The sequence below is a fragment of the Mirounga angustirostris genome, unplaced genomic scaffold (assembly GCF_029215605.1).
Source record: "Mirounga angustirostris isolate CCGP_5_RB_7025 unplaced genomic scaffold, mMirAng1.0.hap1 SCAF_4, whole genome shotgun sequence".
Lineage (NCBI taxonomy): Eukaryota > Metazoa > Chordata > Mammalia > Carnivora > Phocidae > Mirounga > Mirounga angustirostris.
The window spans coordinates 98,692,606-98,718,711 of record NW_026991712.1 but is presented as its reverse complement, the minus strand read 5'-3'; the positions used below and the strand labels follow the sequence as shown (position 1 = coordinate 98,718,711).

The 26,106-nt window shown below is 43.3% G+C and overlaps 1 protein-coding gene and 1 long non-coding RNA gene across 5 annotated transcripts in view; one reads left to right on the top strand and one right to left on the bottom strand.

Moving 5' to 3' along the window:
• The window catches only part of AHCYL1 (adenosylhomocysteinase like 1), a 39,534-nt gene extending 24,370 nt beyond the window's left edge, over positions 1-15,164 (top strand). For 2 of the 4 annotated variants that reach the window (XM_045897014.3, XM_064588698.1), the window contains 16 exons: positions 600-711; positions 3,219-3,362; positions 4,376-4,476; positions 4,900-5,002; positions 6,150-6,244; positions 6,827-6,933; positions 7,773-7,889; positions 8,153-8,216; positions 9,017-9,105; positions 9,434-9,504; positions 9,874-9,968; positions 10,056-10,154; positions 10,545-10,613; positions 11,061-11,139; positions 12,481-12,601; positions 13,118-15,164. In XM_045897014.3, coding sequence (XP_045752970.1) covers positions 600-711; positions 3,219-3,362; positions 4,376-4,476; positions 4,900-5,002; positions 6,150-6,244; positions 6,827-6,933; positions 7,773-7,889; positions 8,153-8,216; positions 9,017-9,105; positions 9,434-9,504; positions 9,874-9,968; positions 10,056-10,154; positions 10,545-10,613; positions 11,061-11,139; positions 12,481-12,601; positions 13,118-13,124 — 1,473 coding nt within the window. In that variant the 3' untranslated portion in view covers positions 13,125-15,164. Of the gene's footprint in view, positions 1-599; positions 712-3,218; positions 3,363-4,375; positions 4,477-4,899; positions 5,003-6,149; positions 6,245-6,826; positions 6,934-7,772; positions 7,890-8,152; positions 8,217-9,016; positions 9,106-9,433; positions 9,505-9,873; positions 9,969-10,055; positions 10,155-10,544; positions 10,614-11,060; positions 11,140-12,398; positions 12,606-13,117 lie in introns of those variants that run through there. The other 2 variants (XM_045897015.3, XM_064588696.1) reach the window with 2 other exon arrangements.
• LOC129046442 (uncharacterized) lies at positions 14,566-15,924 on the bottom strand. Its single transcript, XR_008507742.2, has 2 exons — positions 15,572-15,924; positions 14,566-15,492 (listed from the first exon to the last, which is right to left on the bottom strand). It is a non-coding gene; the product is annotated as an uncharacterized LOC129046442 (long non-coding RNA).
• Positions 15,925-26,106: the final 10,182 nt, after the last annotated feature.

Below are 26,106 nucleotides of genomic sequence, written 5' to 3'. Positions count from 1 at the left end.
TTTACTGGATGTAGAAAGTTCTGGGCATACTACATTGCCTTTGTGAAGTATAGGTATGATTGGACTCTGACCTGGCACCCCAGTACCCATTACCATTTCAAGGCAGCTCCATAATTTTTCAAACAGCAAGACCATTGCTGATTTTAGGATAAGAATGTGCTACAAGAGAATCTTCTGGGGAAAAAACAAAAACAAAAAAAAACAAGCAGAAGCACTAGGAGATTGTGCTATTTTTTGGTAGAGTTGGGAGGAAGGGTAAAGAGCTTAATGTGTGTCAAGGTTGTAAGAGGAAAGAAAACTATGGAATGTGAGAAGAAAGATTTGTGAAATTTGGACAGAATGCTAAAAGAAGTTGTGTTTAAGCTCTCCCCGCCCCCCCAACAAAAAAATTCTACAATTGGAAAGAGGCAGTAATTGGCATTTGGGGAGGAGTCAGCAAGTCGCCTCTGCCCACCCTCGTTCTGGTGGGAGAGTTGCTGGCTTAGTAGGAGCTATATAATAACATTAGGTTTTAGGGAAGGAAATGTATGGCCTTAAAAAATGGAACATTTCATAGAATGCTTGTTGTAAGTTTTCAACTGTTTGTCTTCCTCTTACAGCAAATCCAGTTTGCTGATGACATGCAGGAGTTCACCAAATTCCCCACCAAGACAGGCCGGCGATCTTTGTCTCGCTCCATCTCCCAGTCCTCCACTGACAGCTACAGTTCAGGTAGGTATGAACTTTGTGTCCACTCTGATCTCTCTTCCCAGTTCTAGAGCCGTAAGCTAGTTCTCTACCCACTGCTCTGTTTATCTAGAATCTAAAAGTATCTCATATCAGAACTTCCCATCTTTCTGCTGAAAGCTGATAATTAGCACTTGGGCAATGGGAATGTTCCCACCCAGGCTTGTAGCTGGGGAGGCTTTTGTCATCTGGAGATTTCTCTTCCCCTGGCTGTCTCTGTGTGTGGTCTGCGGCCAGTGCCTGTTTGGTAGTACTGGGCTGGTTCCCATTCCCACGTTTCTCCGCCCACGTCACAAAGGGAGAAAATCAATTCTATTTTGGCTGACGGAACGGGCCTTGAAAAAAAGGTGTACTTTGGAAGCATGATTTCCAACTTTGTTGTTTAAGATATACCCCGCCACCTGTCTTTTTCTTTCTTGGCTCCAAGACTGCCTGAATGGTGACAGGAAGAATGAGTATTTGGGCTCCTTTTATTTGCTAGGTTACCCTTTATGTTGAAGTGTCCTCCCCTGTTCACCTCTGGAGTAGGAAAGGTTCAACTACGGTAATGTGGCTCCAGCTCTGTTTCTTTTTAGTCCTCCTGTCCTATTTTAACCCTATATAAGTCGGCTTTTTTTTTTTTAATTGTGTCCTTCTCAACTTTAGAGGGAGTACTGGAAAGTTAATGTGGAAAAGGATGTAGAATTTAGGATTTGAGTACTAGCGGAATAGACACTGAAAGATCCACAGGGGCATCTGATCTAACCCCTGCCCTCTCATTGTTCAACTGAGGAAACATTTAAGAGTTTAAGAGCCTTGCCCAAGGTCATAGATTGCTGTTAGTTTTAGCATAGAGATTTGCTGTCTCCATAAATGACTTTACCAGAATACTGTTTGTACAGTGTTATTAACATTAAGGACCAGGCTTGAGCAAGTGAATGGATTGTAAAAAAAAACAACAAGTAAATGCATTTTAAAAAAACGTGTCCTCTGCTCTGTGCCATTGATAACCCAGCGTAGGTGAGATAGGCAGATAGGAGCAATTTTGTGGTCTACAGGATGAAGTACTGAAATAAATGAATATTCAGAGTCACTGTGGCATGTGTGCAAGAAAAGTTTCCAAATATAATGGCTGTCATAAATAAAAGGTGTCTTGGAGTGACAGATACCAAAGAGTGGGAGTGATAAGCAGACCGATTCCAGCTAAGAGAGAATTAATTATGAAAAACTGGGCTATAAGAGGAAGAAGGAAGGAGTGAGTGAAGAAAGCTTTGGCAAAGTTCTCAAAGATCTTGATGTCCATGTATTAACAAGAGCCTATCAGAGCATTTTTAAAAGCTTTATGAGCCAGGGGCGCCTGGGTGGCTCAGTCGTTGGGTGTCTGGCTTCGGCTCAGGTCATGATCCCAGGGTCTTGGGATCGAGCCCCGCATTGGGCCTCCTGCTCAGCGGGAAGTCTGCTTCTCCCTCTCCCTCTGCCTCTCCCCGTGCTTGTGTTCCCTCTTTCACTGTGTCTCTCTCTGTCAAATAAATAAAATCTTAAAAAAAAAAAAGCTTTATGATCTAGTTAAATTGTCCCGGTGGGACAGATACCTTTGGGAGTATTTGTGTTAGCTAGCAGTGTGTAGAAGACAGCGAGAGAGACCTGATGCACTGGCAGAGACAGAGACCAAGAAATACTCGTCGATTCACAGAGGAAAGAAGTGAATTGAGAGTGGGGGAGTGATTATTGTATGTCCCCCTGCATATTGTCTGAAAGGACATTTTTATATGAAGCTGCTTTTTTTCCTTAAAGTTGAACATATTGAGTGATCTCAGGGCTGACAGTAGAACCAGAACTACTTACTCACCTTTTGAGTTTCTTTCCATTTCTGTATTCCTTGAGCACAACCTAGTGTAAAATCCCTTGTAAGATTCTCTTATCACTGTCATCCGTTTTAGTGGTTCTCAGAGTGTGGTCTTCTGAACGGTGGCAGCAGCAACACCTGGGGACTTGTTAGAAATGCTAATTCTTGGGCCCCACCTGAGACCTACTGAGTGGGAATCTCTGGCGGTGGGGCCTAGCCATTTGTATTTTAACAAACCTTCCACATGATTCTGATGAATGCTGTAGATGCTTGAGTTTGAGAAGCAGTGTTCTACAGAAATGGTGTTCCTTACATGCCCTAAAGTATTCTTCCATTTTTGCCATGTCTGGTTCCAGTCCACATTGGGACCAAGTGCCTCTGTTAGCTGGGATCCCTAGAGCTGGTTCAAGAGTGGGATCCGTAGCTTCTATTACAGGGACTAATGGCAGAGTATCATCAGGGTGGATGAAGGGGCCACAACACTGAAAGAGCCACAACACTTTCATTCATCTGTTAGACTCTGAAGGAGTAGAGCTGAGAGTGATGTAAAAGGTGACTCCAATTCCGAGGTCGTTTAACTTAAATGAGAGTCCTTTGGGGAGTGCATTTTGTGGAGTTGGGACCGTTGCGGTTTTTCTATCCTTGTTTCTTTCTCTCCTGGCTCTAGCTGCATCCTACACCGATAGCTCTGATGATGAGGTTTCCCCCCGAGAGAAACAGCAAACCAACTCCAAGGGCAGCAGCAATTTCTGTGTGAAGAACATCAAGCAGGCAGAATTTGGACGCCGGGAGATTGAGATTGCAGAGCAAGGTAAAGAAAGGGAGTGGGTAGGGGACCAGAAGCAACCCACTTGCTGGTCATGAGGATCCACAGACAACTTCACACTTGAAAGCTAACTTGAAAGTCGCCTCAAAAAATTCAGCACTGTGGACTCTTGTATTAGCAGATCTCTCTGTGTGCAGCTTGAGCCTCAGGGTTCTTGTTCTCCTTGCTTCCTGTTCTCAGCACATAGTAATTACACAGAGTAGTTTCTGTTTTCCTCCCCCCATGACACCATATTTGGAGATCTCCTTTTGGAGTCAGCAAGTCCCGGATCACTACATGGTGGTTAGGTCTGCGGGATTCTACCAGAGCTGCCAATCTCAGAGACCCACATTTCCCAGAAGCAGCAGATGTGGGAGGGTTTTCAGCTAGGGATGTGGTGACCAGGGTCTCTTTGGTCTTTGGTCCTTAGCACCCTCTGCTGGAGCAAGAGTGGAAGTGACTGACAGTCGGTTAGATCTTGGTTTCCCCACCCACCCCACTCCTGATAAGGTCTTTTTACTCATTACTTTCACACTGAAGACGTGCTCTCTACTGGGGGGAAGTATGGAAACCAAACAGACTGACAGAATGGGGTTAGGTAGAATAGAAAAAGCAGGAAGTGCTCTTCTGCTGAGGGTGAAGTCTTCCTTCCTGGTTTGATGGTTATATATAGGAGTCCATTAGCCAATGCCGTAACCACTTCCCTCTCCTCCGCAGTGAATAATAAGACTCCCCCTCCATTTTGACCAGATGTGAGAATTTACTTCATTCTCCATTCAGTCCTCTGCATAGAAGGCTGAAATGGTGGAGGAAGAGAGACATTTCCAAGTCGTTGGATGATAACTCCCCAACTGTCTTTCTGCTGTTGAAGCCTCCAGTCATCATGGAAATTTGCTTAGAGTGTTTCTACCCTATCTTGTAGTATCTCAGCAGATCCAGACCACCCCTAGATGTTGCTGGGGCAGAAATTGATAATACTGCTAGTGCAGACCTAGCTCAAATCCTCTGTTCTTTCACAGACATGTCTGCTCTGATTTCACTCAGGAAACGTGCTCAGGGGGAGAAGCCCTTGGCTGGTGCTAAAATAGTGGGCTGCACACACATCACAGCCCAGACAGCGGTGAGTTTGTTGGGAGACACAAGAGGGACTTCAGATGAGGGGAAAAAAGAAAGTTTTTTTTACTTGCTTTTCCTTCCCTATCTATCCAGTCTCCAAATGCTAATGACTATTAGGTGGGACCTCCTGTTGCACAGGAATGGGGTTTTCTACTCTGTGTGGATAGCTATAACCTATGTTTAACAGACCTGACTCAGGGAGATCTAGGTCTGCAAAAATCTGCCTGTTAACGAAAATGTTAAGACTTTCAGGAACACATCTTCTGGGTGAAGTTAGATACCAGTAGGCTCCCTCGCAGAACCATAGCCTCTTGTAACTTCCCAGTGTAGCACCAGTTGCCGCAGAGTTACTGGGTACTGCCCTCTTGTGTGCCGCCCCTACCTGGCCCTCCTCTTTCTCACCCTGTCTTCCTGAATGTCTATGTAGGTGTTGATTGAGACACTCTGTGCCCTGGGGGCTCAGTGCCGCTGGTCCGCTTGCAACATCTACTCCACTCAGAATGAAGTGGCTGCAGCCCTGGCTGAGGCTGGTAAGTTTCGCTTTTTTCACCAACTTTACCTTGAAATAATTATCTAAATAGAATATTTTCAGATCAAAATTGTCTTTACAGTTACACGTATGTCTAGGGGCTGTAAAACATGGAGGGTAATAAGAATAGCCACAGGAAGAAAGTGGGTGATAAAATGAAGGTCCATATCCCTGATGAAATATCATATGGTCATTAAGAATGACCTTTGAAAAGAATCATAAATACATGGGGAGATGCATAATTCTAATGGTAAGTGAACAAGGAGGAATATTAAACTGTATGAGGTATATGAGTTCAGCTGGTCTCTTTTCACCAAAGGCTCATCACTTTTGAGGGAACACAAGTAAGAAGTGCCTTCTAGATTAGTAGCTCATTAGATATTGCACTGAAAATACATGGACTACTTATAAGTTCAGTTTAGGTTGAAACAGTTTTTATTGTAAAGATATTCAAAGAAAATCACCATGAAGTTTCTTGAAGGACTTACCATGTCCCTGGGATCCTCAGAGAGCAACTTTATAATACTTTTGTTTTTCTTGTTCTTTTCTGGTGTTTATTGCAGAAAATTTAGGAGTTTCCAGAATGATAATAATAATCCTACTTCACAGGGATAATATTTGACACATTTTTCCTTTTTTCTATTCACTTTTTAAAGAGATAAATAAATCTCAATATACAATTGATAACCTAAAACATAACATTTTCAGAAGTAGTTTTCCATGTCACTGAAAACTTCTTGAAAGCATCATTTGTAATAATCATACGGCCACGTGATTTTACTTCACTGTTTTACTCACATTGAACATTTTGGTTGTTTCAAGATTCTTGCTAATACAAATAATGTTCTAGTGAACAACTTTATTTTGATTCCCATTTCATTATCTCCTGAGGTTGGAGTTCCAAGTATAAAATTGGCCAAAGAGAATAACATTTTAAAATTCTAAAATATTTTTATAAACAAAAATCTCTTAAATTTGTTACCGATTTCTGAACTACAGGTGCCGTTTTGACTTTTTGCCCTTTCGAAGTTGTTTCCTTTCCATCATAGTTTCTGTAGCCTTTTTCTCTTCACATGGATCTCAGGAAGTGGTATTGGTATAGCAAACTCCCAGAAGGAGGAATCAGCTGATCTGTTCCCATCCTACAGGAGTTGCGGTGTTTGCTTGGAAGGGCGAGTCGGAAGATGACTTCTGGTGGTGTATTGACCGCTGTGTGAACATGGATGGTTGGCAAGCTAACATGGTAATGATGTATATTCATCCTACACTTTGACCATAGATTTGTTTCCCTTTTTTCCCCTCAAAGCATGGTTCCCTAAATATGTTTTGGATGTATGTTCTGATATACTTACTCTGTTGCCAAAGTGTTTAGCTGATACCTGTTCAGAATGGGTCTGAGTACTGAACGGAAAGGTGGGGGAAGGGTAGGACTAAAGTGAACACATGTGGCTCAAACACAGCAGAGTGAAATAGAAAGAAATAATGTGGTTCCTCTTTGGAGTAGAATTCTGGTTTCTTTCCTTCCTGCCCCAGCTCTCCTTTTGCATCCCACGGAGCTATATATTTCAAGACTCTAGACTAAAAACGAGTCTATGATTAGCCTAATACTCTTCACTATAGCCAAGAACAAACTTAGGAATCCTTTTAACCATTCTACACCAACAGATTTGACTGTGTTTCCACTGTCTAAACCTGCTCTAAGGAGCCCTGAGGAGTGCTCTTCCAAAACATACAGGGCTCTCTTACTAGTACAGAAAGTGGGTTCGAAGTTCCCCCCAGCTCTAGCAGCCTGAATGCCCATAGAAGTCTTCTGGCTGTTCTATAGATCCTGGATGATGGGGGAGACTTAACCCACTGGGTTTATAAGAAGTATCCAAACGTGTTTAAGAAGATCCGAGGCATTGTGGAAGAGAGCGTGACTGGTGTTCACAGGTAACAGATTCTGGAGTAGCTGCCCCTTGTGTCCTTGCCTCAGCAAACTCTCCTGGTCTCCGTTAGGCTCGAGGGCTGTGTTTCAGACTTGTAACTAAATGGGAATACCTTCATTAGATAAAACTACTCCGTTTTTACCTCTAAAGAATCCAGGAGATCCTAAAAGGAAGTTATCTCAGGTTCTAGTTCACACATTTTTCTTTCCCACTTATTCCACTGTGAGTCTCAACCAGTATTGGGAGGTGTAGGAATGAATATATCTGGAAAAACTGTATTCAATATTGTATTATAATTTTATATTTGAAATATGAAAAAAAATCTTATTGTAAAACTATAAATTATACACACTACAAAAAGTAAAACTGGGCAAAATATTCTTGGCTTGTCGAAAACCCTGGAAGATCTCTCTCTGAAAGAGTGTTTCTCAGTTGGGGGCACACTGCACATGCTCACACATGCACACATAGGGAACTGAAGCAGAGTTATTGATAATCTTTGTTTATCAGAAGTAGGCATGTTCAGTTTTCTTAATTGAGAAAATGCTGGTCTAAGGAAATACATCCCCTTTTATGGAAGAGAAGTCCATTTCTTCTGTTGAAAGGGTTTTTTTTTTTTTTTCCCCTTTCCAAGAAAAGGGCGGGGGCCCAGGGGGGGAGAAAATGAAAAGAGGTGAGGAGGGATGACAAGGAAATGATCTTGTTTACTAATATCCTTGGGCAGTAAATACAGCTGGGGTGGGCAGCATGGAGCTCGCAGAGAATTAGGCAGATTTCGCCACATAGTATGTTTTACCAGCTAACTTTGGTTTTGTTTGTTTTTGTGGCTTCTTCTCCCTTTAGGCTGTATCAGCTCTCCAAAGCTGGGAAGCTCTGTGTTCCGGCCATGAATGTCAATGACTCTGTTACCAAACAGAAGTTTGATAACTTGTACTGCTGCCGAGAGTCTATTTTGGATGGGTAGGTTGAAATGTATAGATACTTAAACTTCTAAGGGGACAGGTTTGGGTTGGGTCGCAGTGTTAGTCTGATACCACTCCAGTCTTGTCCCGTGGTCTTCCTTTGCCGTTAAAGTTTCGTTAGAGGGGTTCATGTCATACTGAGCCCAGCCAGCTTCCAGCTGGAGTTCTCGTGGGGCATTGCCTCACACTTTTGCTTTTGTGCAGAGTGACTGTGTTTGGGCTAATAATGTTTAAGTTGAGCCCTTATCTGTTTTCCCACAGCCTGAAGAGGACCACAGATGTGATGTTTGGTGGGAAACAAGTGGTGGTGTGTGGCTATGGTGAGGTAAATAGCTGGGCCTCAGTGTCTTTTCATAGACTTACTAGAAATGTTGAGTGAAGGACATCTGTGCTGTCAGTGTGGTCACTGATGTGGGGTTAAAATATGCTTTGAGATGATCTCAATAACAGAAGTGCTTTATTCAGATTTATGAAGAGAGAAATACAAAATCCATTGAGTTCTCAGATCTCACCACACTATCTTGTGGAATGGCATGTTGGCATCATCCGCCCCTCCCCCCACCATAACAGTTACCTCTTAAGAGACTTACTTCAAGTGAATATGTAGCATTTTAGTCACATAAGTGACCTGGTATTAGAGTGAAGGGTGGGATCCGAAGTGGTATGTAGTTATCTCTAAACTAGACTAGGTGTAGGAGATTGTGTTGTCATCCGTGACCCATGGTGGTTCCTGAACTGCTGGGCTGGGCTATCCTTGAGTTAGATGCATCTCAAATGGGAGTTAATCAGGTTTTTCTGGAATGAGCTATTAGAAGTTACAATTGCTCTTCCTTGGTCTTGTTTTCCTAACGGTAATGTTTATTTGATCTCCGCATTCCTTTTACCGCCCCAAGCCCCAGCCCTTGCTATGAAATATGAATGTCTGCTCAGTCACCTCTCTGACTGAGGGTCACAGCATAATCTGGATCTGTTTAAGCTCTGCTTGGCTTGGAGCATCCCTGCAAGGGCTCACTAGAGGATTGGTGATTTCAGGGAGGTTAATTCTCATCTCCCGAAGAGCCTACCTGCCCTAGTACCCGTGCCTTAGTGGACCTGACACCCCTACTTCTTTCTTCTGCTCTGTAGGTGGGAAAGGGCTGCTGTGCCGCTCTCAAGGCCCTTGGAGCAATTGTCTACATCACAGAAATCGACCCCATCTGTGCTCTGCAGGCCTGGTAAGATTGTGTTTCTGAGAGTTTATGGTTGATTATATTAACCACTCCTTGCAGAAATCTCTCAAAGGAAGAGAAAGTTATGAGGATGGTTCTGTTCCCTCCGTTGTAACCGCAGGGCACTCCTAGAGCTTCTTGGCATTTTCCCTTCCTGAATGGAACCTCGGGGAGTCCAAAGAGTCCGGTGTGTAGTGTAGCACAGCTTGTCACTTACTCTGTGAGGTAGCACTGGACCTGACTTCAGAAGGGAATTTAGCAGTCTCATTTTGTGACCAGCTTCTGTCCCACTGCCTCCTTGCTTTGCTCATCGTGTTCCTTCCTTTTCTTCCAGCATGGATGGGTTCAGGGTGGTAAAGCTCAATGAAGTCATCCGGCAAGTTGATGTCGTAATAACTTGCACGGGTAAGTATCAGTGCTTTGGTGTACGTGGAGGACTGGTAACTCTGAGGCCAAACCTTGAAAGTGGTCTGACTTTCAGATAAAGTAGGTGAGACCTGTGCTTGGTGTAAAAGTCTCAGAACCAGAATAAGCTATCAGAACCTTAACATGTTTTCCAGAACCAAGAGCCTTTTCCCCTGATGGTTGTTTATACTGTTGAATCTTAAAACCGGACCACTGAGCCTAAAGAGCTGTTACGCAGTGTACTCGTTTCTCACAAAGGATGCATGCCCTTTAATGCAGCAGACCTCCTCTTTCCCATGTTCTCACTGGAAGCCAGTCGATACCTTTGTTCCCCAGCATCTTTCTTCAGCTACTCTCGTTTACCTTTAGGAAATAAGAATGTAGTGACACGGGAGCATTTGGACCGCATGAAAAACAGCTGTATCGTATGCAATATGGGCCACTCCAACACGGAAATTGATGTGGTAAGTTTTCCCTCATTGATTTGCTGCAGGGCCTTTTTCCCCTCCCTTCCATTATAGCCACCGTCAACTGTGCCGTCTTCCTTTCAGACCAGCCTGCGCACTCCAGAGCTGACATGGGAGCGCGTGCGTTCTCAGGTGGACCATGTCATCTGGCCAGATGGCAAACGTGTCGTCCTCCTGGCAGAGGTACACACACGGGAGGGCAGTGTCGTTAGATCCATGGCAGAGGGGGGAGGCAGGGAAAAAGCATTAGGCTCACGTTTCCCTGAACTCCATCTTTGGATAGACATATAGTTCTTAACCTTTCTGGTCCCTAAAATAGAACCACTCAAAAAAAAAAAAAAAAAATCTACCTTTTACCAAGTAACACAGTATTTCTTGACCCCAGCGGCTGCTTTAGCTTGTCATACTCACATGGGCTTACAGGAAATAAGATACAATCTAGAGTCATGATCTGGAACTGTAATTATTTTTCTACCAACTGAGTCCTGTCCTGCATTTGCTTTGCTTGTATGACACTGGAATCAGACGGAGGGGGAGAGCACAGCTCATCTCAGGGCTCTCTTACCTTTTCAGGGTCGTCTGCTCAACCTGAGCTGCTCCACAGTTCCCACCTTTGTTCTGTCCATCACAGCTACAACACAGGTATGTGACCAAATGCCTGCTTCTCCTGCCCTGAGATTAGTGGAACCGGGCCTCGGTCAGAGTTCAATGAGACTGTGCCCTGCTATGTTTTTTTCAACTGGTTTCAGGTCACGGGTGGTCAAGATGGGCTTTCTTGAGTGTAGAGAAGAGTCATCAGTCAAGCAGAGTCAGTGTTTGTGTCCCTTTGAGTTGGCTGTGTTAGTTGAGAATGTAGGGCTCCAGCTTAGTTGTATTTAGTCTGCTCTTATATTAGGAACTAAACGATAGCAGCGGCAAATTCTCTTACGATGATGTGTGGTGGTGTTTATTGCAGGCCAAGTTCTGGGTGCTGTCACTATGATAGATCACTGTAGTACCTTCCCCGAGACCTTGTTAGATCTAGTTTTATTTTTATGTCCCTGTCTAAGAAGTTTTGTTGTGTTTTCTGATCCTCTTTTCCCAACCTAGGCTTTGGCACTGATAGAACTCTATAATGCACCCGAGGGACGATACAAACAAGACGTATACCTGCTTCCTAAGAAAATGGGTGAGCAAGAAACAGTAGGAACCTGTATTGATCCCCAGACTTTTGCATGATTTGGTAAAATGATGATCATTGAAATGAAAGTATTGGATTTACAGTCAAGAGTTCTAATCCGCATCCTAGCATTTTGTGGTTTCTGGACCTCAGGACAAATTCTAATCTCCATGAGCCTCAGTATCTTTATCAATAATGTGAGAGTAACATTTACATACATTGCAGAATTGTAGTAAGAATTAGAGCTAATGAGTAAACGTGCTTAGCACAGTGGTTTAGGGTAGATACTCTTTTTTTTTTTTTTTTTTTTTAAGATTTTATTTATTTATTTGAGACAGAGAGAATGAGAGAGACAAAGAGCACATGAGAGCGGGGAGGGTCAGAGGGAGAAGCAGGCTCCCTGTCGAGCAGGGAGCCCGATGCAGGACTCGATCCCGGGGCTCCAGGATCATGACCTGAGCCAAAGGCAGTCGCTTAACCAACTGAGCCACCCAGGCGCCCTAGGGTAGATACTCTTATTCGTAGTAGCCATATGGAGTTCAGTAAACTTCCCACCACCAGTGACTACAGCCTGGGACCAAGACGAGAGAAACAGAAATCTAGGTTTTATCATCCATCCTCTGTGTAAATATGCAACCTTCTGATATTCTGGGGGACAGCTGTGTTTTGTTCCTGTGGCATAATACATCATCTCTGGTTCTTTCCCTTCTTGAATAGTGGCACCCACCTCCCGTCTATAATTGGTCAGCCCCTGACCCCTTAATTAAAGCTGAAAGACTTCTCACTCTCATCTCCTCCAACAGCTTACCTCAGATTGTTGTTGTTTTTTTCTTTAATTCATATTCATAAAAGTAAAGCCCAGGAAGTGTCTATGAAAGAGTAATAAATTTGTACCAGCTGCCTTAGAAATCCATGATCCTAAGATTTGAGGCCTTTATGGATGTTATTCTAAATAAATCTTAATGACACAAAGCTCTTTTGATTTGTAATTTGAACTGTAATTCAGTTAAGGAAGTTGCTGCAGGAAGGTGAGAGTCATACATAGCATGTTGGCCACTGGGGTAAAGCCAAAAGCTTGGCCGGAGAATGATGGGGAGGTACAAGTCCACCTCATTTTGTCACCCTGGCAAATGGCTTTCTACATGCATTCTGGATGTACAGAGAGAAGTACCCTGCCAGAGGGGCAACTTTGAGTGTTCTTTAAGCAATTATTTCGAGTTATAGATGCTTTCACAGTTATTCCATTCCTTGTCCTCTTTCTCGAAAAGCTTCGGATGAAAATAGGGGAGGTTATGCCCTGAGAGGCAGATTGAAATGGAGTCTGCTCCCCTGCCACTGTGTTCTTCCTAGATGAGTACGTGGCCAGCTTGCACCTGCCATCATTTGATGCCCACCTGACAGAGCTGACAGATGACCAAGCAAAATATCTGGGACTCAACAAAAATGGGCCATTCAAACCCAATTATTACAGGTAACTTGGGGGAAAACAAGTGAGAAGCTCTTTTACCCAATATTAAACAAGTATACTAGCCAGCTTTCTTAAATAAAGTGGTGTGCCTGATTTTGAAGAGTACAAGAACTCTGCTCCAGACTAACAAGGTAGGCAGAGAAATTGTATATCTAGTAGTAGATGTAAAGGAGTAAGGGTTTTCTAGAATTTTGAAGCTTGGGCCTCACCCCCAGAGATTCTGATATAATTGGTCTGGCATGGGCCCAGACTTATTTTATAAAAGCTCCCTAGATTAATGTTTAGACAGGGTTGAAAACCATTGGCTTATATTATTAGGGAGCAGGAAATGGAACCAGAGATGGCATTGCCAGAAACCCTGTGGAAGCACAGGGAAGGATGATCCACGGGGAATGGCTGTAGGGAACCCTAGCTGGGGCCAGGGAGGGACCCTGGGGAGTGTCCTCTGTTTCTGATTTTTCTCTGGGAGCTCTCATGTGGAAGACCCATGTGCTAACCAACCAGTCTCTTTCTTTACAGATACTAATGGACCATATTACCAAGGACCAGTCCACATGAACCACACAACTCTAAAAGAAATCTTTTTTAAGATAACTTTTATTTTCTTCTTATTCCTTTCCTGTTGATTTTTTTTTCTATAATTTCTTTTTCTTTTTTTTTTTTTTCATCTCATCGTCCAAGTTCTGCAGACCACACAGGAACTTGCTTCATGGCTCTTTAGATGAAACTGAGGTTCAAGGTTCCTCACCCTAGTCACTAAAGAAGGATTTTACTCTCCCAGCCCAGAAAGGTGATTCTTTCTTTCCCATTTCTGGGGACTTTAGTCTTAATTGGGTACCTTATTAACAGGAAATGCTAAGGTACCTTCTTTGTTGAACAATCTGCAATGTCTAAATTGCCTTAAAAGAGCCCATTTCTTAGCTGCTGTAATCAGTGCTCTTCACTTTGTCAGAGGAGCAGGGATGGTACCCACTAGCCAGGTAGGTTAGATGTTAGGTGGCGCATGCTCATTTCTCCAGGTGTTCCAAGCCCTGTTTCCTGTGTGAAGGTGGTGTGTCCGGTTCAGAGATGTGTACTGTTAAGATCCAGTTGGTCCACTTGGATTTAGTACAGCCCTTCCTCCATTCCCACCAGACCTTCTCATTTTTCAAGTTTTTAACCAGATTGCACTCTACTAAGTTTAATTTTGTCCCCTAGCATTGATTTCCGTTGTACAAAAAGGAAAAAAAAAGAGTAAGAAAAATGTTTAGTGTTAACACTGAGGAACTGCTTGGGTGATTAGTTGTTACCAGTTTCTCTTTTGAACCTTCGGAGCTGAGAGTGCAGAATTGAGTCTGGAGAAATGCTGGCCTCAAACTCATCGTAAGTCCTTCTGTTACTAGCCCATAGTTTATAGCATCAGTGAACTGGGGCCATAACCGCAAGTTCTGTCAGCTCTGCCCCATACAGCTTGTGCTGAAGGCGAATTTCTTGAGCCATTATTCAGTCTAAAACACTGAGCTCTATCTTTAGGATTTATCCTTTAAGAGCAAATTCCTGGTCAGCTGTGCTTCTGCAACCTAAAATATTTAAAGGGAGATAGATGTGGATGGGAGGAGAGGGATAAATTGGGCCAGGGTGAGGGAAATGTAGTTCCGTATAACTGGTCTGGGACTTTAGGCCCCATGTATAACGTTAGTTTTACAGAAGTGGTACCTCTTTTAATTGACATGTGTCACAAAAAGTTTATGAACCAAGATCTTAAAGGGCAGTTTGTGCACAGAGAAGGTAATCAGTGTGTCCTGGCTCATGCTCGGAAAGAATCCCTAGAAAGGCCCTCAAAGATTGGAGAGGTGTGTCCCCATGCCATGCACCCTGCTTACCAGCATTTCTGCATGGTCCGATGAGCTTTATGCTCATGAGCTTTAAGTATGTAATTATGCAGGATTCTAAATCCTCAACTTGTTCTAGCTGGCGATCCTTCAAAATTGGGTCAGGCATTAGTGCTAGGTACTAGCAATGTTCAATTCTCTGTTGCCATTGATCAGAGAGACAGACGTTAAAAACAGTAATATAAGAAAGGAAAGCTTTCACTCTGCAGCCTTCTAGCAGAGTCTTGCCAAAACATTTTTCCTTTTCCTCTCCTGGTTCTCCCCCACCCAGCCCCTTCCCGCTCCTTTTCAGTGTGACCATGCTTTCTTCTCTGTAGATGCTAACAGTTCAGGCCCTTTTTCCCAGGGCACTGAACCAGCCAATCAGAACACCCCATCCTTGAGGGGCGGTAACCTGGCCAACAGTGGTATCCATCGTGTCAGCTCTGCTGGAGGCGAGGGGCCCAGGTCCCGCTGCCCTCTGGCCTGCCCCTTGCTCCCAATCTATTACTGTGTCCATAGGAATAATAGGTAAGGGCTCCATCTCTGTCAAGCCATGTAACAAAGGACACTGTGGGAAAATGTCTGGCATCAGAGGGAGCGTGTGGAGAGCAACTCGGGAAGAACAAGTTTATTTTGTATTGAATGATTTTTAATGAATGCAATATTAATCCTTGCAGATGAGCAATAATCATTAAAGTCAATTAAAACGATAAGACCTTATTGGGATTCTGTGTCATTCTTGCCTGAACAGCAGAACGTCATTAGAACTTGTTTTCTAGGGCAGGATAAGTCACAGGTCAGGCAGCAGTCTCTAACAGATTTGCTGAGGACCTGATATGGAGAGGAGCAGGCTGGATGCAGAGTTCTTCAGGACTATCTTAAGGTGTGTTCCCCTGCTCTGTGCCAAAGCACTTGCACTCAAAACTCCTTCAAGAAGCCGATCTGCAAGGTGCCTGGCTGGCTCATTCGGCGGAATGTGCAGGTCTTGTCCTCGGGGTTGTGAGTTCGAGCCCTCTGTTGGGTGTGGAGATTACTTAAAATCTAAAAAAACAAATCTGCTTAAACTTCAGGGCCCCTCACTTGCATAGTCCCCCTTCAATACCCTATACCTAATTCTTACCCTTGAAGAATGTCTCCGGGGTGCCTGGGCAGCTCAGTCAGTTAAGCGGCTGACTCTTGGTTTCAGCTCAGGTCATGGTCTCAGTCATGAGATCGAGTCCCGTGTTGGGCTTATTATGGCGTCTTATTACGGAGTCTTCTTGAGACTCTCTTCCTCTGTCCCTTCCCCCTGCTTGCTCGCTTGCTCTCTCTCAAATAAATCCTTAAAAAAAAAAAAAAGAATGTCTCCAAAATTAGGAAAGCTTCAGCCCCTCCCATACCTGTATCCAACTCTGGAGTTGTCTCTGTGTCTTCTGATGTAACAATGTATCTATTAATAATATTCAAAAGTAATACCTTTTCTTTTTTGTTAAATTGGTCCCAAACAATGATGATTTCTATGCAGACTGGTAAAATGAGTGTTTTTAATGCTGGGAGGCTTTATCCATGCACATAAATCCAAATTTAAGATAAACTTCACATTGCCTAAATAGAGATTTAAACTTTCAACTGTCTCATAAGTCTCTTTTATAACTTTTGAGATTATAAAAAGTTGCCCATTATGGTGGGAAAATATCTTAAAATATTTGAATATAAAGAATTTAAATGAACTGTTGACCTTATAGTTTCATAAAATTGATTCTTCGGAATGTATTTTTTTTTTATTGCCTATTATGTGCCAAGGTCTGTCTTAGATTCTTGAGACATACATCAGTGAGAATCCAATTTCTTCCTTTGTGGAGTTTACATAAAATTACAACAAGTCTTAGATTCCTCTTCCCCTTTTTCCTTCACCCACAATTCTGCAATTCAGTAGGGCAGAGCAAGCTAGGCATCCGCATGGATTTGTAGCCTGGTATGTGGATGTGGGAGCTGGGGGCGAGGCCCAGTGCAGGGAGTCATCCTAAGTGGGATGAGGAGGGCAATGGGATTGGATAAGAACAGGGACTTGATCAAATAAGCAAAAATATTAAGGATAACGGAAGTCAGCTTTCTCATTTTCAGAGAAGGTGTTCCAAACTGGAAAGAGAAAAAGACTAGAATGAACTCTGGTGTTGTGTTTGAACAGGAGGTATTGCTGTGAATTCATGAATTTCAACGTAAATACGGGAATGTGTGTGCGCGAGTGTGCATGCACAAACATTCTCTAGCTCTAAGAGCCTTGCAGCAGTCTCCTTCCCCTGACACAGTGCACACATCTAGCATCCAGATTCAGGCATTACATTCTCCACTTAAAGGAGCCAGGACCATTTGGAGAAAGGCTGATTTCCATGGATGGGCAGGAAAAGCACAAGATGAACCAGAAATAAAGGAAGTCAAAAAGTGATGGGGGCATGTCAAAAGGACACACAAGCCAGCTTTGAAGGGACTTAGGCTGGGCAAATCTGAGACAATCTGACATCAAAATAATGGCTTACAAACCATTAAATAAAATAGGAAACTATGAGTCTACACTGATATGAATGAATGAATGGAGAAATAAGGAATTGGATATGTACATAGTTTTAAAGTACCTCCCCATAAAATATTAAGTACAATGGGAGAAAGTTTTAAAGTGGGGAAGCTGGCAGACCACCTTCACTGAACAAAATGAAAATAACGGGATTCTAAATCCTCCACCACTGGGATGCATTGAGAAGGACACAGCATCCCTTCTGTGATATTTCTGCCAAAGATGCAAAACCCAAATGTAATCACGAGGAACCATCAGACAAATCCAAATTGTTTTACCAAATTACTTGCCTATAGTCAGTCTTCAAAAGTGCCAAGGTCACCAAAGTCAAAGAATGACCAAAGAACTGCAGAGACTAATAAAAAAACTAAATAAACTGAACTGGATCATTTTACTGTAAACATTACTGGGACAACCGGTGAAACCTGAAAGGAGGCCAAGAACTAGGTGGTGGGAACATCGGTGTTGATTTCCTGATGTGAATGGCTGAATTGTTGTTCTATAGTGTCCTTGCTTGGAGGAAATAAGCACTCAAATATTAGGGGTTGATGTGTCATCAGGTCAATGATTCACTCTCGGATGGGCTAGGGAAAGATGATTTGTAATGTACTTGCTACTATTTTGTAAGTTTTATTGCAAAGTTAAAGAATTTTACTCAGAGTTCAAAGACCAAAAAAAAAAAAAAAAAAAAAATCAGACTTTAGTTTCATCAATTGAGAAAAATTTTTTAAATCTATTGGCTCTATTTAGGAACATCTTAGACCAGATAATAAAGGTTAAGCCTCCTGGGTTAGCAAAGGAAAAGAAATCAACAGAAAAACAGTATTTTACCTGCCTACACAAAACCATATTTCACTGACAATTCCCAATGAAAGTAATACACAGACCTGGACAGATGAACAGAAAGGTAGACATTCCTGTGTGGGCGCACTGTGGTGTAACCACTCAAGAGTGCTCCCTGGGGCGCCTGGGTGGCTCAGTTGGTTAAGCGACTGCCTTCGGCTCGGGTCATGATCCTGGACTCCCGGGATCGAGTCCCACATCGGGCTCCCTGCTCAGCGGGGAGTCTGCTTCTCCCTCTGACCCTCCCCCCTCTCATGCTCTCTCTATCTTATTCTCTCTCTCAAATAAAAAAAAAAAATTAAAAAAAAAATGCTCCCTGAACAAAGTCTTAGCTGCCAAATAACTTCTGAATGTGGGAAATTTCAGATAAATCTGCGAATTCTGAGAGAACTTAGAACAAGAATTGACATCAGTACTTACCTGCTAACTGGGTGCAAAACTCTGGGTTAGAGCTGGGGTCAGTAAGCGATAGCCTTCCCATGAGCCCAATCTGGCCCATTGCCTGTGTTAGTACAGCTCACAAGCTAAAGAATGGTTTTCACCTTTTTAAATGTTTTTTTTAAATCGTGACTGAGGGGTGCCTGGGTGGCCCAGTCAGTTAAGCATCTGCCTTCGGCTCAGGTCATGATCCCAGGGTCCTGGAATGAGTCCCACATTGGGCTCTCTGCTCAGCGGGGAGCCTGCTTCTCCCTCTGCCTGCCACTCCCCTGCTTGTGCTCTCTCTCTGACAAATAAAATCTTTAAAATAAATTGTGACTGATACTTTGTGACACATGAAAATTACATAAAATTCAAATTTCAGTGTCCATGAATGAAATTTTATACACAGCCACACTTACTTATGTAATATCTATGACTCCTTTCATGCCACGATAGCAGAGAGTTAAGTAGGTGCAACCAAATGGCTCACAAAGTACAAAATATTTACAGGCCTTTTATGGAAAAAGTTTGCTGACTGCAGGCATAAAGGTTGTATTAGGTATAAAGGGAAAGATGTGTTGAAAGGCATTTCATTTGCATTCTATTAGGTAAGAGAGGGAGTCTGAGAGCAGAAGCTGAGAGAATGAAAGCATTGGAAAGTAAAGGTTATTGAACAGAGAGAGTATTCTAGTCCAGGTAGCAGATGCTCAATCCATCTGCATCCTGGCCAGGAGTCCCTCTGGTACTAGGAAATCTCAGCAAACGGATAAAGCAACTTAAAAATTACTTGGGGAAGATAATTTGTGATTCCAGTCTAGAGTGCGTGACTGAGTAATCAATTTAGACATCTTAATCAGTTTTAAATTGCAACCATTTCTCTATATATGGTATTGGAATCTATATTACCGGAACTTTTTTTTTTTTTTAAAGATTTTATTTATTTATTTGAGAGAGAATGAGATAGAGAGCGGGAGAGGGGGGAGGGTCAGAGGGAGAAGCAGACTCCCTGCTGAGCAGGGAGCCCCATGCGGGACTTGATCCTGGGACTCCAGGATCATGACCTGAGCCGAAGGCAGTCACTTAACCAATTGAGCCACCCAGGCGCTCCACTACCGGAATTTTTAGTAGTATTATTTTGTTTGTGTTTGGTTTGCCAGATAATTAAAGTACTCCAAAAAGGAAATTGAATATATTAAATACATAAATGCAATAGGAAATGTTTAAAGGTGTTTAAGTTTATAAATTGGATATTCAAATTTCCCTTAATTAAAAGTAATTAACATTAGCCAGATTTATAAATAGAAGATCAAGAAGCCAAACTTTAAAAAGCTTATGTAATGTTTTTGTCACTCTAGTAAATTGAATATTAATTTTTTTTTATTGAAGTGATGTCTTCTCTGCCCATACAGCAGCCCTTGAAGACATTTTAAAATGTCCTCTAAAAAGAATTTTTCTTCTGAACTGCGGGCCAGAGGATACAAGTCTCTGATGGTGGGGCTTTTCCCCCTCATCTGGTCCTCCTGTGGCGTGGTTCTCCACTGCAACCACCAGAGGGCGAGTTTTCTCACATTGTCTGGTTATCACACATGGTCTCTGGCCGGCAAATGATAATGAGATGTAGCTCCACAATCCCTTCTCTGAAACCCCTGTGTTTTGAAGTTGAGAGTATTTCAGATTTTTAGGAAATACACAAATACACAGTATATCATGTAATACCTATTGGGGGTGTGGGGCAGCATTCCATAAGCAAATGTGTTGATATTTCTTCAATTAAATTTTAATATTCATGGAATAAGGGATAAGGACTATCAGTAGCCTCCCATCAGTACAGATCGGGTTTTGCTGCCAAATTGATTTGTGCCAAACTTCAGGGAAAAACTTTTTTTAAAAGATTTATTTGTCAGAGAGAGAGAGAACAAGCAGGGGGAGCGGCAGGCAGAGGGAGAAGCAGGCTCCCCGCTGAGCAGGGAGCCTGATGCGGGACTCAATCCCAGGACCCTGGGATCATGACCTGAGCTGAAGGCAGACGCTTAACCGACTGAGCACCCAGGCGTCCCAGGGAAAAACTTCTTGATTTTTAGAATTTTTAAAAAATTTTGGAGTTGTGGATAATGGTCTGTGGCTCTGGAATATTAAGAGTAACACAGTGTTGTAACTGGGTCCATTCTAAACGCTTTCCACAATTAGCATACTTGATCTTCACAATAACCCCATAAAACAGGTACTACTCATCTCCCCATTGTACCGATGGGGAAGTTGAGCCAGGGGGGCTAAGTAACTTGCCCAAGGGTACACAACTCCTAAATTGGTGGAGCCGGGATTAACCCAGACATTCTGGCTCCAGGGTCCACGCTTAACAAACACTAGGCAATATGGCTTGTAGGAAACAGCCTCAAACCAGGTTTCTAGTATGAGTCACATATGGAGCTGGTTAAAAATATAAAGTCCCAATCCTGTCCCAGACCCACTGAAACAAACTCAGGGCCAAGAGGAAATCAAATACCTCGAGTCCTAGTGCACTTGATAGGTAGACTGAGGATTTAACCTCCAGTCTTTCTGGCTCCCTGTGGCCTTTCTTCTGAGTTCCCTTGAAGCTCCCCAGGGGTACTTTGAGGCAGTTTCTCCATGGTTCTCATTTCTTAGCAAAGATCCTTTCAGCAGAAGAAACGGCATGGGCATGAAGCCCCACACTGCAGATGCTGTGACTTGGCAGATGCTTCCTGAATAGCAAGCCCTGACCGCCTAGGGAACCTGCTGCCTCCGGGTGCACAGAACTCTTGCTTCCCAGAGCCAGAGCCAAACTGAGTCAAAGTCACCTACTCTCCGGGCCTCACAGATCCCATGATGACCCGTTGGGCCCTTGTGCTCTGCATTGGGTTGTTCAATCACAAAAGTTCACACACATATTCATTACCGACCCCACTATTTTCATGCACAAACACCAAACGAAAGGTGCTTTCTCTTCAATGATTCTCTTGCCTTTGTATTTCTATCTGGGCAAAGTACTTCTGAAGGGCCACTTAGAGGTGTCTTCACGTCAGGGAAAGCGTAATGAGGGGCTTGAACTGGATAAATATGAGCACAATGCTCTCCTGAAGGTTAACTGAGCATAGCCTTTTCTGAGGGGCACTAGCTCTTACCGCTTGCTTTCAGGCAAATCGGTCGACAGAGGGGAGAGCTGTGTGTGAATTTTCTTTCAAGCAAAGATGGTTTTACCTCAAATTTAATGGTAAGGTAGAGGAAGAAGGGAAGTGTCTTTCTCTGTCACGCGTACAATGGGGAACAACCCATCACCGGTGGCTTTTTCCTATCTATGCTGTGGGCTTACTAATGTGTGTGCTTTGGTTGTTGGATAGAGTGTTCTGTGTGTCTGTCAGCTCTGGTTGGTTTATTATGTTAAGTCCTCTGTTTCCTTGCTTGTCTTCTGTCTGGTTGTTCTATCCATTATCATGAGTGGGGTATTGAAGTCTCCAACTATTATCGTACAACTATCCATTTCTCCCTTCAATTCTATCAGTTTTTGCTTCATACATTTTGACGGTCTTCATTAGATGCATAAATGTTTATAATTATTATAGTTTTGTGCTGTATCGAGCCTTTTCTTACTACATAATGTCCTCCTTTGGGGCTCCTGGATGGCTCAGTCAATTGGGCATCCGACTCTTGGTTTCCATTCGGGTTGTGCTCTCAGCATCGTGATCTCAGGGTCGTGAAATTGAGCCCCGCCTCTTGGCTCCCGGCTCAGCACAGAGTCTGCTTGAGATTCTCTCTCCCCCTCCTTCCGACCCTCTCCCCGCTCACATGCACTCTCTCTGTCAAATAAATAAAAACCTTTTTAAAAAATACATAATGTCCTTCTTTGTCTCTTCTAAATTTTTGATTTAAAATTGATTCTGGGGCGCCTGGGTGGCTCAGTTGGTTAAGCGACTGCCTTCGGCTCAGGTCATGATCCCGGAGTCCTGGGATCAGGCTCCCGGCTCGGCGGGGAGCCTGCTTCTCCCTCTGACCCTATCCCCTCTCATGCTGTTTCTCTCTCTCTCAAATAAATAAATAAAATCTTTAAAAAAAAATGTTAAAATTGATTCTGTCTGGGGCGCCTGGGTGGCATAGTCAGTTAAGCGACCGACTCTTGGTTTCAGTTCAGGCTGTGATCTCGGGGTCATGATCTCAGGGTGGTGAGATGGAGCCCTGTGTCGGGCTCTGCATTCAGCATGGAGTCTGCTTAAGATTCTCTCTTCCTCTCCCTCTGCCCCTACCCTCATGCTTGCGCTTGCATGCGCTCTCTCTATAAATACATAAATAAATAAAACCAATTGTCTGATATGAATATGGCCACCCCTGCTCTCTTCTGGTGGCTATTTGCATGGAACATCTTTTTCCATCCTCCCCTTTCAACTTGATAGTGTCTTTGGATCTCAGGTGAGTCTCTTATAGACAGCATATAGTTAGGTCGTGTGTTTGTCCGTTCTGCCAATCTCTGTCTTTTGATTGCTGAGTTAAATCTATTTACACTTAGTTACTTATAAAGAGGGACTTACTTCTGTCATTGCACTATTTGTATTCTATATGCCCTATAGCTTTTTTTGGTCCCTCATTTCCTGCATTACTGTCTTTTGTGTTTAGCTGATTTTTTGTAGTGAGTTGTTTAAATTCCTTTCTCATTTCCTTTTGTGTATATTATACAGCTATTTTCTTTGTGGTTACCATGGGATTACATTTAAGAGTCTAACTTTATAATGCTCTCATTTGAATTTATACTTTCAGTAACATACAGAAACTCTGCTCCTTTACAGCTCTGTCCTTACCCCTTTTGGTTACTGATATTACAGAATATCATCTTTACACATTGTGTGCCCCAAAACAAACAATTCTTTTAAATTCACTATTCTAAATTATGTAGAAAACAAAGTGTGGAGTCACAAACCAAAGATACAGTAATACTAGTTTTCACACTAACAATTTTTTCTTTAAATGTATCGGTCTCATGTAGAAAACAAAAGGTACAGTTACAAGCCATTGGGAGATGGGGAGTTGCTACTGTGCTAACAGCTGAAATTGATCAAAGCGAAGGTAATTTATTCTCTGGGTCTTCCCCTGGAAGCTGCAGAGCCTTCAGCAAATCTCAGAGTTCCAAAACAGTTACATTAGACAGATTCTGCCAGTGCAATTGTCCTCTAGGTGGGGAGACAGATTTCCTGGTGCTTCCTACTCTGCCATCTTCCTAGAATCCTCTCCCTGCAACCCCTAACACTTACATATCATTTGACTACGTCCCACCATCCCCCCCTCCCCCAGGTCAAGCTGTCAGATAAGACCACAGCCCCGGGCAACAGCTTGACTGTAACCTTGTGAGAGACCTTGACAAAGATGCTCTCCTTGTCCAAACTTCAGTAAGCCTCCTCTGAGCCCTTTTCCTGATGAGGCCTTGACCTTGGTCCCCTGTCCTTGCCAGGCCTGCATAGCCCAAGTGTAACAAGAATTCTGCTAAGTCAGTTTAGCAAGAATCTCCTCACCCTTGATATCTGATCATATTCTTCATTCTCTACCCTTGATATCCGATCACCCTGGACTGCCTTCAGCAAGAATCCTGTTAGGTCAGTTTAGCAAGAATCGCCCTACCCTAGGTGTCTCCTCTTAGTAATATCTTTTTTTTTCATCTGCTAACCCCCTCATTCCACTTGTTGGCTACAAGTTCCTAGCTGTCTTTGCTGGATTTAGAGTTGAGCCCAATCTTTCTCACTTCGTGATAGCCTGGACACCTATTGCAAGAGTCCTACTGAAGTCTTCCTTACCACGTTAACAAGTGCCAGAATATTTGTGCTTTAACATCCCTGAGCTAGAGGCACTCAGCAAAGCCATCCCCAGACTGCTGACCCATAGAAACGATGAGATAATAACTGTTTGTTGTTTTGATCCTTAAATGTGAGGGTAACTTGCTATGCAGAACTAGAAACTAATGTATAGTGCTCACACTCTCCTTTCGTAGCTGGGGCTCTCTTACTTCCATTGCCTGGAGTGTTGGCTGCTTAGCAGTTGCTGTTTCCAGAAGTCTTTCTCCAGTGACTGCCTTGGGTAAAGAGAACTACCTTGCCTAAAAGATATACCCCTTCCCCAGGCAGTCTGCCAGCGAGGATTTGTCCATGCAGGAATATAAAGGCCTGGCTCCTTGGCCTCCATTGTGGGACAACTCAGCTCTACAGGGCCCTGAAGGGTCCACCGAGATCTCTGCTACAGCTGCGTCACAGTTCAGCTTCTCCCTCCCCCATTCCTGGTGCTCTCACCTCCATAAGGGGGTTTGTACCAGGGTCTGTCTCCAACACACCTCCTAAATGCAAATCTCTGCCTCAGAGCCTGCTTTCCGGGGAACCTGGCCTCAGCCACTATGTGACCTTGAGCAAATACTTTACCTTTCTTTATCCTGGTTTCTTTGTCAGCAAAATGGGAGAAACACCAGTGTCCATCCCAGAGCATTGTTGTGAGGATTAAATGAGTTTAGGTCCTTGGCATGGTGCCTGCCATATGGTCAGCACATATACATAGTTGCTGTTATTATTATTTCTATTATCTATCAAAAGGACATTCTAAGCTCCCTTGCCCTCACCTCAACAAACCAGCTAGTGCCAAGATCTTGAGGTAGCCACAAACTTGGCATGCTAGAGAGATAGAGCGGGGGTGGGGGTGGGGGTGGGGGTGCATGAGGCCAAAGGAGGAGAGCAGCAGGAGATGAGGTCAGAGAAGCAGGCAGGGCCCTGCTGGGCCCACGTGGGCCTTGGATGTTAGGGTGAAGAGTTAGGATTTAAATCTAAGGGAGGTGGGGAGCCATGGCAGATTGGGAGCAAATAAGTTACACAAGTTGCTTTGGGGTTCTAAAAGCCCAGCCTGGGGGTGCCTGGGTGGCTCAGTTGGTTAAGCGTCTGCCTTAGGCTCAGGTCAGGATCCCAGGGTCTTGGGATAGAGTCCCGCATCGGGCTCCCTGCTCAGTGGGGAGTCTGCTTCTCCCTCTCCTTCTGTCCCTCCCCCCACTTGTATTCTCTATCAAATAAATAAATAAAATATTTAAAAAATAATAATAAAAGCCCAGCCTGGCTTGCTGGGAGAGTCAGGGAAACAGCAGCGAGTGAAGTGAGGGAGACTACAGGAGTGATGTTCATGAAATGGGAGCGTGGGGACAGGTTTTGGTGGGAGAGTCACCCAGGTGCCCCAAAATTCTTTTTTTTTTTAATGCTTTATAGTTTTCAAAATGATTTCACATAAATGAGCTCATTCGATCCACAGCCTCATAAAACAGATGGGATTATCATCATTTTACAGATGAGGAAAGACGGAAGTCATAACCATTCTCCTAAGTGTCACTAAAAATTCTTCTTAATATTAAACACAAATATTCATGGCGTCTGTATATTCAATTTTATCCATGCCCCCATTTTTAGTCATTTTCTTATTGGCTACTTCTCAAATTAGGTTGGTCCCAACTTTACACAACTGAAAATACCACTGGCTGGAACATCATCATATATATATCTTTGTCTAAATATTTGTTTCCTTAGGATCTGTTACTAGAAGTGGAATTACTGAACTAAAACCTTAAACCTTCCCTATTCTGAATAGAGCTGAAACAGTATAGGATGTTTAAAGGTCTATTCCCACCCACTCCCCCAGCTTGCGGTAGGTCAGTCTTAGTACTTGACCAAACTGGTCACTAAAATTAGATAGCAGTTATGTGTTGGGTTTTGCGGGACCTGCTGGTTTTATCCAAGAAGGCTTGGTGCATTAGTCCTTTTCCTGCAAATTCCTTGTTTTTTCCTATCACCTTGGCCCAGCCCAGCTTGGACGAAATGCTA